Source organism: Myxocyprinus asiaticus, chromosome 5 (assembly GCF_019703515.2).
Source record: "Myxocyprinus asiaticus isolate MX2 ecotype Aquarium Trade chromosome 5, UBuf_Myxa_2, whole genome shotgun sequence".
NCBI classification, from domain to species: Eukaryota; Metazoa; Chordata; class Actinopteri; order Cypriniformes; family Catostomidae; genus Myxocyprinus; species Myxocyprinus asiaticus.
The window spans coordinates 24,242,861-24,256,109 of record NC_059348.1 but is presented as its reverse complement, the minus strand read 5'-3'; the positions used below and the strand labels follow the sequence as shown (position 1 = coordinate 24,256,109).

Here is a 13,249-nt window from a genome sequence, read left to right as displayed (position 1 = left end):
CTCTTACAGGAGGACCTGGTGGTCCCATTAAGCCGGGTTCTCCCTTCTGGCCAGCTGGACCCTGTGGAAACAGAAAAGAGTGAATGTTATCTGAGATATACAGTATTAACCACGTCATTAAACATGTGATATGGAGAGATTCAGCACTTGACATAAAATCTAGTTGACATGAAATAGTTTAGGGGAGTTGACATTTCCTGTGATGTTACATGCTATACTCCATCTAAAACTGTTTTAAATATTATTTTGGTCATTCTTTAATCATTATGCATGCATCTTTAATGACCTTGTACTATTAAAATACATTTGCCACATTGCAGGACCATTTCAAATCAACTAGTGAAGGCAAAAAAGTTTATTAAAAATGGGAAAAACTTAAAAGAAATGTTGACCAGTCACAGCAGCTAAAATCAAAAGTCCATGGGGCACACTTACAGTTGATCCTTTGGATCCCTTCTGTCCTTGTGTGCCCTGAAGATAGAGAAATCAAGGATATAAATTAAGCAAATGTCATGGTGGTCAAATTTACGAAATAATCACAGTACAAGTGTGAAAAGAAACAGCTTACAGGAATACCAGGAGGACCAGGGGGACCAAGTGGACCAGAAGCACCAACGGGACCCTGCAGTCAATAGACCAAATAATGCATTAGGTCATAATCCTGAACTCAAGAAGTCTATCCAGTCTATCATCTAAAAAGCCAATATGATGAGATAAGTATGGAAACATCAGAGATTAAGAGCTCTTTTGAGATCAGTTATGGCCAACTATGACATTTTACTTGTGCGCCCTCATTTACTAGTCATTAAGTCTCTACTGAGAGAATTCCATTAACTGTCTATGATATGTGATCATTTAACAATACCCTCTTTTGTATTTTCAAGATGGTTGATAAGCCAATATTTTTTTAAATAAATATAATACAGTTTATCTTTTCAGGGCAAAATCAAAGGATCAGACAGTCTATGCTGGGAAATCTCTAATCAACTTTATTTATTATAAAGATACTTGGAATGCTAATTCTCAAGTATTTATCCTTAAAACAGCAGACTCTGCCCCATAACTAAATAACAGTGTGTCACTCACAGCATCACCCTTGCCTCCACCAAGTCCCTGAAGTCCCTGCAGTCCTCTGTCACCCTTCTCGCCCGGCTCACCAGGAGGGCCAATCAGACCAATTAGACCTGGATGACCCTGAAAGAAACAAAAGTAACAACTTAATACTAAGTCACAGGTTTTTATAGCAACACATTTTGGAAGCCATTATTATTCATCTAAGCAGAGAAAATTTCAGATGAAATACGAATTAGACAAATTTCATTACAATTTTATTTGTCAAAAACTTTCTTAAGGGAATACAAATAAAAGGTGGACAGAGAAGCTGAAATATTGATATATATTCGATTCAAATGAAAGTCATTTCAAGTATTTAACCTAGAATATTCGTTTAAGACTTATATTTTTTATTTTTAATAAAAGTTTTTATTTACAGAACACTAAAACTAACAATATTCCAAAGACTGAAATGTGACAAATTAAAACGCAATTTAGGCCAAAGCCTATATCTCAAACTACATGAATTTATTGCCACAAAATAAATAAAAATACATTTGCCACAGCTTTTAATGGAGCCATACACATTGTTCAGTAACAAATCAATGCATGCATGCAAAGGCTGCAATGGCAAACAACTGATTCATCATGTAGAAAACACAGCTCAATACTCTGGAAGTTTCCCTGCCACACACAGTGGCTCAATATAAATCATATTTAAAGCTCAGAGAAACTGAGGTGTGTTCAAGTGCTATAGTTTTTCTTTCAACACCTGATATTTACAGTCAAGGCCATTTGCCTCTCCACAATATTAAAACATAATGCACTCTGTCATCTCACCAGGTCTCTTCTCATATAACAGATTTACATTGATTATGCATTGCAGGAAGTGTAAAAGTTTAATCGTTTGTATGATTATGCAGAATAGGAGACTGTGTGTCTATGTGTGTGTATGTCTTGGTCCTCGAGACTGTATTTAAATACTCCATGAAATCTAAATTGGAGTTTTGTGGCTTTTCATCCATCTCTGTTAGATGGCTTTGAGGCCATCTATATACTTGTGTACTCCTAAAAGTTGACCAAATTCACTTTTAGTAGATACACACATCTTGCACTTGTTCATTTTGTCCATTAAAATGCTCTCTAGAATGATAATATCTCTCCCCTAATAACACCGACTTCTGACTAACAATAGAAAGTAGCAAATCATGTTCATGACTGTGATGTCAAATAAAGGCTATTAAAAAAGTGACACTCCCTTTAATGTGTCTCAGCCCAACCCGTTTCAGTAGGAAATACTGCAACACAGGAAGGAAAACAGCACACGGCAAGCAATTTCATGGCGCCTTTAAGGACAAGTCCTGAGCAGCGTTATAAGGGAGCCAAATCTTTAATTTTCATTTAAACACTTAATTTTTACCTCTGCAGAAACAATCCATCTACACATGTATATTCTTTTGATGTTTTTAAATTCCTATGTTATGCCTCTGTGTACTTTTTACTGCTTTCTATATTTTTTTTTATTAATAATGAATAATTGATAAATAATTTTCTGCTTCATTCTTGACCTCTGCAAATAAGAATCTGAAGACTGCAAACATCACAATCCAACAACTACAACACTCATACTTCTTATGGATCTTATTCATCAGACTAGATGCTATGAATTCTAATTAAATCATACAGTACCTTCTCACCCTTGGTACCAGGGTCACCTTTCAGGCCAGGAAGACCAGGAGGACCCTAAACATGGTCAAAACACATAAAGGTTGTCACATTTAAAACCTAAATCATAATAATACAAATTACATACATTACTCTTGATAACCCTGCTGGGAAAAAAGCTTAAACCAGCTTAAAGGGATAGTTCACCCAAAAATAAAAACTCTCTCATGATTTACTCACCCATATGCCATCCCAGATGTGTGTGAATTTATGTCTTCAGCAGAACGCAAATTAAGATATTTAGAAGAATATTTCAGCTCTGTAGGTCCTCACAATGTAAGTGAATGGGTTCCAACATTTTGAAACTACAAAATCCACATAAAGGCAGCATAAATTAATCCATGTGACTCCAGTGGTTAAATCCATGATTTCAGACACAATTTGATAGGTGTGGGTGAGAAACAGATCAATATTTAATAATTTTTTTGTCATTAATTCTTTTCCCTTCTCATTAGGGGGCAGTATGCAAGAAGGATGTGAATCACCAAAAACAGAAGATGGAGAATGAGAAAGTGAAAGTAAAGTGGAAATTGACTGAGCAGGGAGGAGAATTTATAGTAAAAAAAAAAAAGGACTTAAATATTGATCTGTTTCTCACCCACACCTATCATATCACTTCAGAAGATATGGATTTAACCACCATTCGTCTGAAGTACTTTTATTATACATCTGGGATGGCATGAAGGTGAGTACATTTTCATTTTTGGGTGAACTGAGGTCTTAATTGCAGTCTTGCCAAATGGGTGTTTAGCTAGTCTCCCAGCCTGACCAGTCCCAAAACCCCTCCAAATCCATCAAAGCAGACCAGCCTAACCAGCTGTATTAGCTGTTTTCCAGCAGGCGAAGAACATAATACTGTTTGAGTGTATCTTCTTACCAGTGGTCCAGGAGGACCATCTTGGCCAGCAGCTCCAGGAAGTCCCTGCTCACCCTGAAAGAACAGACAGTAAGCATTAGCCTATTACAGTAAAACACAACTAAATATGCAAAGATAAATACAAGGTACAAATACTCAAACATATAGAGTAGAGAGTGACTAAACTTGACAATCCTCATGATTAAAATTAAGATATTGCTTAATACTGTTTTGCTTGTATAAAATAATAATAACACAGACAATCTGGACAATATCAGAGTTTCCTGAGGGCATACCACAGACCCAGGGATCCCACGTAACCCCTCAGTTCCAGGTTTTCCAGGAGGCCCCTGTGGGCCCACAGGACCAGTTTTGCCCACTGGTCCCTCAGCACCAGCCTCTCCCTGTGTGACAACAATAAAAGTATGGGATAATGTACAGTCAGCCAGTCAGTATTGTAAAATATATCATAACATGGTGATCAATACCCTGATATGAAGCAGCTTCTTACCAAACAAATAAATTACTAGACATGAAACATTTTACTATGCAAGAAGAAAGTGACCTCAGAGTGACATGAGAGACAAAAAATAATCAACATAAGAAATAAGACATGCCATGACCTGGTTCTTCATTAGTGAAAAGCTGGACATGAAGTATTTGTTGGAATAAACAAATAGATTAATAAATATCAGGGATCTATGGATATAAAATATAAATACAATATTGTGGAAAAAAGTAACACAATATATTGATATAATTAAGTTCCAAACTTAAGTCCGGGAGGAGCTTGTTTATCTAGGCCTGCCAATCATTTCACTATTTAAGCAGCTGCTTCCCTCGCACTGGCGTCCAGAGTCCTGCACATAGGTACCCGACGGGTGAACTGCTCATTTTTGATGTAACGGGTGGAAAAATATTTACATTGTCATTTGCGGTGCGGGTCGGGAATCAATAGTCACGGGCGGACTGCGGGTCAAATAGCCAAGGCTATTTTTAAAATGTCAAAAAATTTTCATCTTATCTTTTTTTGTTAATTGTCACCACAAAATTAGACTAAGTGTCTATTTGTCTTAAATGTTCCAACTCAAGAGTGCCAAATGTTAGTTTGATTTCTTGTGTTACGCGAGCAAATAATTTTTTTTTTTTTATCAACCTGATGTAGTAGATTTACTTTAATGTGGGTGTGGTTCGGATTGCAGTCTTTATGTTAAACAGGTCGGGTCGGGTACAGAATTAAATTAGGGCTGCTGTCGAATAACGGGTCGGGTGTTCTGATAAGTACTGCGGGTATGGGGCGGGTGCGGGTTTACAAAACAGGACCCGTGCAGGACTCTGCTGGTGACGATTCTTCTGGCATCCCTCCACCTCCACCTCCACCTCCCCATCTCCACCTTATATTTCATAAAGCCTATACCAATTATTTCAAAATTGTCTTTCTATTTGTTGCCTTAGTCAGATAGTCTTAATGTGCTCCAGGCTTATTTGAACCATTGAACTCATAAATGATTGTATGGGTACAGCCCTACAATTAGAATCAAGCATTCCACAATGTTGTGTAACAACGTATATATATATATATATATATATATATATATATATATATATATATATATATATATATACACACACATCTATATATTTAACCTATTTATTAAACTAAACTTTTAGTTAAAATGTTTTTAATTGCCTTAAAGAGCAACCGTGATCATATTTATGTAACCATTGCATTTTGAAGAACTGGAGCTTTTGGAAGGAAAAAATAGATAGATAGACTTCCTGTCACTTCCTGTGATTGAATCTGTAGTACAGGCTTAACTTGTGTTGGCATCTAATTAAGCTTTCTAGTGCTAAAATCTTTAAATGAGGATTTTGAAATAGCTTTTTTAAGTCAGGACCACTCAGTGTTGAAAGAGATTGGATTCACCAGACAAATCATGTGCTGATAACACATCAAGAGCTCGACAGGAAAAACGTTTTACTCAGCAGTATAAATGCCAATCATGTTGTTCAGGTGGTATTTTAAATAATAGAAAACTGTCTCACCTTTGCACCCTTCTCTCCTTGCCTGCCTTCTGTTCCAGCTGGGCCGGCGGGACCCTTGAGGAAAGAAAAACAAAACTCAGAACCTTCTAGAGCAGATGCTATACTGAGTATTCAATGATCAAAATATGACTTAGATTTAGAAAAGATACAACATGTTTTCTCAAGAGTTAGCACAACTGCATTTATATCATATTAAAGCTAAAGTGTGTAACTATTTTAATGGTAAAATACTTCCTATCCCAGCTTAATATGCAGAGTCAACTACACTGGCAGCCAAAAGTTTGAAATAATTTACAGATTTTGCTCTTATGGAAAGAAATTGGTACTTTTATTCACCAAAGTGGCATTCAACTGATCACAATGTATAGTCAGGATATTAATTAACGTGAAAAAATGACTATTAAAAAATGTTCAGAACTTCATAAACTACTTCAAAGAGTTCTCATAAAAAAAATAAAAAAAATCCTCCACGTGCAGCAATGACAGCTTTGCAGATCCGTGGCATTCCAGCTGTCAGTTTTCCAGATACTCAGGTGACATTTCACCCCACGCTTCCTGTAGCACTTGCCATAGATGTGGCTGTCTTGTCGTGCACTTCTCATGCACCTTACAGTCTAGCTGATCCCACAAATGCTCAATGGGGTTAAGATCCATAACACTCTTTTCCAATTATCAGTTGCCCAGTGTCTCTTTGCACACTCTAACCTTTTATTTTTGTTTTTCTGTTTCAAAAGTGGCTTTTTCTTTTCGATTCTTCCCAAAAGGCCTGCACCCCTGAGTCTTCTCTTTACTGTTGTACATGAAACTGGTGTTGAGCGGGTAGAATTCAATGAAGCTGTCAGCTGAGGACATGTGAGGTGTCTATTTCTCAAACTAGAGATTCTGATGTACTTATCCTTTTGTTTATTTGTACATCTGGGCCTTCCATATCTCTTTCTGTCCTTGTTAGAGCCAGTTGTCCTTTGTCTTTGAAGACTGTAGTGTACACCTTTGTATGAAATCTTCAGTTTTTTGGCAATTTCAAGCATTGTATAGCCTTCATTCCTCAAAACAAAGCTGTTTCATTTTTGCCTTTTTTGACCTAATATTGACCTTAAGACATGCCAGTCTATTGCATACAATGACAACTCAAAAACAAACACAAAGACAATGTTAAGCTTCATTTAATGAACCAAATAGCTTTCAACTGTGTTTGATATAATGGCAAGTGATTTTCTAGTACCAAATTAGCAATTTAGCATGATTACTCAAGGATAAGGTGTTAGAGTGATGGCTACTGGAAATGGGGCCTGTCTGGATTTGATCAAAAATGACTTTTTTCAAATAGTGATGGTGCTGTTTTTTACATCAGTAATGTCCTGACTATACATTGTGATCAGTTGAATGCCACTTTGGTGAATTAAAGTACCTATTTCCTTCCGAAACAGCAAAATCTGTTGGTCGCCAGTGTATATGCAAGCAATTTGTAGGCTGATTTCCCTGAAAAGTATCCATACTGTGCGGTTCTGTGGCAAAATCAAAACATTGCTGTTTGTTTAAGCATCCAATTCCTGACCAGCCCAAAATAGCAACATTGGCTTAACAAATGGCATGAGTTTAGAGTGTTATTATCTATATCCGACCAATGGAAGACAGGGGAGTATTCAGGAAACCTGTTTGAAAGCAATAATTATTTTTGCTATACTGCTTGGTGACACTACTGCTGCAGAAATTACAGTCCCAGAATAACCCTGTTCTACGTATTAGCAATAGTAATAGCAACCCTGTTAAAAAGATGCTGGTCTTGGCTGGTCTTTTCAGCAGGGTAATGCCGTGAGCAGGCATCCAGATGCTAAGTAATACTGTCCCCACATTTGAGAACGCTACTGACATGATAATTTAGCTAAATCTGTGCTCAGCTAGTGCAGATATTTTTTATCGCAACATGGGCACAAACACAGAGCTGCCAGATATGTTTCCCTGAAGCCCATAAGCAATATGGGTGTGCCCATTAAAATTCAAGACACAGAGAAAGCTGAGGTCTGGTGAATGAATCAGCTTCATGCACAGACCCATTTAAAGTTGTAAGCAAGGCGGGCAAAAATGGAAAGCCCTGTAATGCATTTTTATTGCTATTAGCTCACGGCTCCACTGATATGGGAAAATTCAATATTTCAGACACAAAAAAAGTCTTTTTTGTTTCCTGCCATACATATGGCAATGAACCTCACTTCAGAACACAATTTAAACCAAATTATCTCTAAAGTTTTGAGACTCTTTTTACCTACGAAAGTGATCCACCAAAAACTGTAGAAGTTTACTGCGGTAAATTGCATCAAATCATAGAAGACTGCATAACTAAGAGAGTAATCTATTCTGAGTCAAGCCTTGAGGATGGCACCAGTGTTTACAATGACAACTTCATTTCCTTTTGGCTATCACAGTGCTGTCACAGTGCTGTCATTCAAGCAACTTTGGTCAATATTCTATTATAGGACTGTCTAAATGTCACCCACAGCTGAACTGCTCTTGAGCAATGCAAACAGATATGAGAGGACCTTTTTTATATATATATAGGTCTTATGTTATGCTGAGATTTCAAGGGAATGCTTGTCAGTTCTTTACTCCCTTGGGAACAATTTGCAAAGGTAAACTAAGACCCAATAAAAGACTACCCTGACTATGCTCTGCTTTTAAGGATTTATTGTTTGTGTAGTTCAGATCTGTTAAAAATAGATTTGTTCCCCATAAAATCTACTTTTAACAAGGGAGACTCATAAACATTTAGAAAATGTGTGTCTCAGCAGAGTGCAGATGGACCAGCAAAGCAGCATTACAAACTAATGTAGAATTTTACGGTTACTTTTAATAATAAGGTTCTGTTTTTTTACATTAGTAAATGCAATAGGTATCATGAACTAACAATAAGAAATATTTTTAACATAATTAATATTAATGTTAATTTATGACATTTTTCTTTTTATTGTTAGTTCATGTTAGTCCAGAATGCATTTGCTAATGTTAACATACACAACTTTTAATAAAAAAAATGTATGAGTTTACACTGACATTAACATTAACATTAACCAGCATTTATAAATGTTGTAAAAGTATTGTTCATTGTTAGTTCATGTTAACTAATAATTTAACCTTATTTATTTTATGCAGAAAATGTAAGCAAAACTTGACCGTGCAAAACTCCACAATGCTAGGGTGATGTAACTGGTTGCCAGAGCAGTCCTACTAGATTGCTGAGGTGTTCTGAGTGTTTTATAAGTGCATTTTTATGTGGTTACTAGGGTATTCTGAGCCAAAGTCAAAAGAGCCCACCCCAAAGTCTCTATGATATTCTGGTCTCTAGATATGGCTCGGATCTCTCCTTCAATGTAAGTCTATAGTACATTTTCACCTGTTTAATCACCCGCCAGGTGAAAATTGTTTAGAAAAGTAATAGCAGTCCTCTCTTCAACAAGCTGCATTATTTAAAGGATCATTCATGTCTATAGCAAAAATGTGCAGGATGAGTGATGCTTGCCTTAGCAAACAACACAAATAAAAGCAAATTAGAGTACTCACTCGCTTTCCAGGGGGTCCAGGAGGACCGGCTTCACCAGATGGACCAGGTGGACCCTGTAATGTAAAAATTCTGCAGATTAACTGGCATGTTGAGAAAGTATTTTAATGCCTTGAGCATAAAATATGATCCACAGTGAGAGATGATTATCACTCACAGGCTGACCAGCCTCTCCATCATCTCCCTTGTCTCCAGGAAGTCCATCCAGTCCCTGTGCGAAAAAGGATATTACAGCACAACATTGCCATTTTTTTGTACTCAATTTCACTCAAGTTTCATATCATTTGTATGCACATATAGATTATTTAATCTCTGAAATTTTTGTACACCATTATTAATCCATATATGCACAGGCTGTCACAGATTAATTAATAGATTACATAACCATTTGATTTTTGAAGTATACTGGACACACATATAGCCTGAAAAGAATACTTGAATCTAACAACTATTTTGATAATCTGTCAATTGTTTCTTTGATTGACTGATTAATAATATATTCCAAATTTTACCCAATGCTCTCCTTTAAAATATGTAAAAATTATCTATAATGTATGCCATACAATGCATGTTTTTAGAATATCAAAAGCACCATCTTATGTGGCAAACTGGCAAAGTGAAACTATGTGGGGTATGACGTCCTTCTTGGAAGTGTTTAATGTAAAGTGCTTTTATGGACAACTTGCATTGTTTGCTTTTATTCACTGCATGTTGCTCTGTTTGTTTGTTTTTTGTTTGCTTTTTTACTACTGGGAAATGTGGTCACTGACCAAGGTAATCTATGTACAGCATCTGACTAATCAATAATTAAATTTGTTGTTGACTATTTTCATTATGAATTACACCTATTGATAATATTATTTAATTTCATATGTTTATATCATTATAATATCATATCTTATATCATTAGTTTTGAGTCACAGAATAAACTCTTGTCTAATTCTTTAACTTACACCAACACCTGGCTCACCAGGGGGACCTGGGTCACCGGGGAAGCCAATAGGACCCTAAATGAGAAAAATATAAAAACATTTTTGAATCAATGCAGTAATTTTACAGTATCATTTCAACTTTACAAACAGGCCATGTGTATTTTCTGGGCCATCATTTTCTGACTAACTGGGTTTCCTTTGGGGCCATCGTCTCCGGGAGGTCCTCTTGCACCGGCGGGTCCTGCAGCTCCAGGAGGGCCGGCTTCGCCCTTCTCTCCAACCTCACCTTTGGGTCCCTGAAAAACAAAACAACAACTATCAACATCCTGATTTTCTTTCCTCTATGATTAAGCTCAAAAATATCTTTGATATTCAAAGCTGATGCTCTGCTCAAGAGGTAAATTAACTATAAAGTGTTTGAAAGGCAAAACAAGAACAGTGAAGGTGAGAGTGAGAGTGAAGCCTAAACCTCAGAATACTACACTGACACTAACCGTACATTTCCACTGGTGCGTGGTGAGTGAAGGTGAGCAAGATTTTTCAATGAATTTCTATTGGTGCCGAGTGCCATGCTCTCGAGGTGGATTGTGGGATTGACAACGGTGCGGATAAAGTTCGGGGAACGGACAAGAGCATCAAAAAGGTTGAAAAAGGTCTGCTTAATGGAAATGAGAAGTGGAAAATGTCAGGTATGAGCCAATTACCATGAGCTGAAAGCAGTGACGTCTATCAGAAGTGCTTCAAAATCTACCAAAATGCTGGAATTTCAACTGTATTCAGTGCCAAATCACATCTTTATATTTTATTCCGACTTCAAACAGACTTTAATGATTATTGCACGCATTCATTGTGGAAATACTGAGGCTGGGTAAGCGAACGTGTAATAAATCCACACTGTGCATTGTGGGCATTCGGAAATGAACCTGGCATCTTTCCAAATGTAATCGTGTATATATATATAAAATGATATTATTTCTCGTTGCCCGAGCCAGTGGAAACGTACTGCAACACCCTGCCTACACAAGACGCAAGCCGTGTTGCGCGACATGACAAAAGCAAATCACTCCCATTATAGTCAATGATGCTGTCTACACTGGAAGGGTAAGCCGACAGTAAACGGCCATTTTGCACTGTACGTACTGGCGCTAATCCTGCCAACAAGACAAATAATCTATTTAGAACATTCGTTTCGATGTGTCCTGTGTAGTTAACCTCATGCCATTGCAGCGGGACATCGCGACATTGCCCGGTGTAGACAGGATGCAGCTGTTCACAAGACATGGTCCTCTTTTGAATGTTATGGAAATGATATTACAAGGTCATCTACTTCCAGAAGAGCATGGAAACTATGCTCTACTCTGTATATAAATCAAAGGCCAAAAATGTTACTGTGCGGAAAAGACTGTGTCTGCCTGATATTGAGCTCCTGACTGTGTCGATAAGACCCTTCTATCTCCCGAGAGAATTTCCCCAAATATTTATTACAGTGGTTTATATACACCCGAAGGCCGATGCAAAAATATCTTCTGATCAAATCTTCTCTGTTGTTCAGGAACTGCAATCTATCTCCCCCAATGCTCCAAATTTAATAACAGGTGATTTTAATCACTGCTCATTGAGAAATGTTTTAAATAGTTTTTATCAGTACCTGACATGCCCCACATATTATAATAAGACATTGGACTTGTGTTATGGCTCCATTAAGGGGGCTTACAAATCAGTGCCATAACATCATTCATCTACTGCCCACCTATAAAACTGTACTGAAGCGAGAGAAATCTGAGGTGTGGCATGTTAAAATGTGGACTGAGGAAAACTCCCTTGCACTTCAGGGGTGTTTTGATTGTACTGAATGGACTGTGTTTGAGGAATCAGCAAGCAATATTGATGAATGGACTGATTCAGTATGTAGTTATATTTCTTTTTGTACTGATCTTGTAATTCCTTGTAAAAGGGTAACAATATATCCTAATAACAAACCTTTTTACAAAAGTTACAAAACCTTTAAAGAGATACTGGTTAAGAAAAGGATTGCCTTTTATGAGGAGAATATATTTCTGTATAGAGAGCTCAAAAAAGAGGTCAAGTCACGAGATTATGAATGCAAAATCAAAGTATAAAGATAAGATTGAGGAAGAATTGAGTAGTAATAATGCAAGAGAGGTTTGGAAGGGTATGAATACTATGATAGGCTCACAGGCCCTGAAAAACAAGAGGGGAATTAAGTTAAGTGGTTGTAATATGGACGCACAATTAGCCAATTCATTGAATTCATTCTATCTGAAGTTTAATTGCCACGATTTTAGTTCAGAGATTGATGAAATAAGGAAAAACACCATAACAGATGTAACCATTGAATTTACTGTACAGAATGTGACTAATTTATTCAGAAAGACAAAGGTTTGTAAGGCTCCAGGACCAGATAAGATCACTGGGAAGGTTTTAAATACATGTGCAGAGCAATTAAGCAGTTAAACTGCAGAAGGTTCCCACAATATGGAAACAAGCAACCATTGTTCCAGTAGCTAAGAAGAAACATCCGAGTAAGTTGAATGACTTTAGACCAGTAGCGTTAACATCCTTGGTAATGAAGACATTTGAGAAGCTGGTTAAGAAAAGTATTACCACTCAAGTGGAAAGTGCTTTAGACCCTCTACAGTTTGCCTATAGAGCTGGCAGGGGAGTGGATGATGCACTGTTAACATTGCTTCATTTTATGTATAGACATCTAGAGGGGGCCCAGTTCCATGTTAGGCTTTTATTTGTTGACTTCTCTTCTGCTTTTAACTATATTCAACCATTTAAACTAGCAGAGACGTTACTGAATAATTTAAATCTGGATTTGAATATTGTGGAGTGGATAGTAGATTTTTTAACTGTTAGGTCCCAGGGGTTTATTAGGGCCCAAGCACTGCAAGGATTTTCTTATTATTAGGGGCCCAAGCAACGAAGGTACTGGAACCCTACTGTATCCATTAGGATTTTCTTATTATTAGGGGGGGCAAGCAGTGAAGCTGCTGAAACCCTATTGTAATTGTACTGATTTTCTTCTTTTTCTTCTTCTTTTTTTTTCTGCCCTAAATG

At 37.0% G+C, this 13,249-nt stretch overlaps 1 protein-coding gene across 1 annotated transcript in view; it reads right to left on the bottom strand.

Annotated features, from left to right (window-relative positions):
- col11a1b (collagen, type XI, alpha 1b) overlaps positions 1 to 13,249 on the bottom strand; it is a 131,100-nt gene that overhangs the window by 10,600 nt on the left and 107,251 nt on the right. The window contains exons 51-62 of the mRNA XM_051698996.1: positions 10,354 to 10,461; positions 10,187 to 10,240; positions 9,391 to 9,444; positions 9,236 to 9,289; positions 5,681 to 5,734; positions 3,931 to 4,038; positions 3,656 to 3,709; positions 2,743 to 2,796; positions 1,087 to 1,194; positions 569 to 622; positions 436 to 471; positions 8 to 61 (exon numbers count right to left, since the gene is read on the bottom strand). Coding sequence (XP_051554956.1) covers positions 8 to 61; positions 436 to 471; positions 569 to 622; positions 1,087 to 1,194; positions 2,743 to 2,796; positions 3,656 to 3,709; positions 3,931 to 4,038; positions 5,681 to 5,734; positions 9,236 to 9,289; positions 9,391 to 9,444; positions 10,187 to 10,240; positions 10,354 to 10,461 — 792 coding nt within the window. The remainder of the gene's footprint in view (positions 1 to 7; positions 62 to 435; positions 472 to 568; positions 623 to 1,086; positions 1,195 to 2,742; positions 2,797 to 3,655; positions 3,710 to 3,930; positions 4,039 to 5,680; positions 5,735 to 9,235; positions 9,290 to 9,390; positions 9,445 to 10,186; positions 10,241 to 10,353; positions 10,462 to 13,249) is intronic.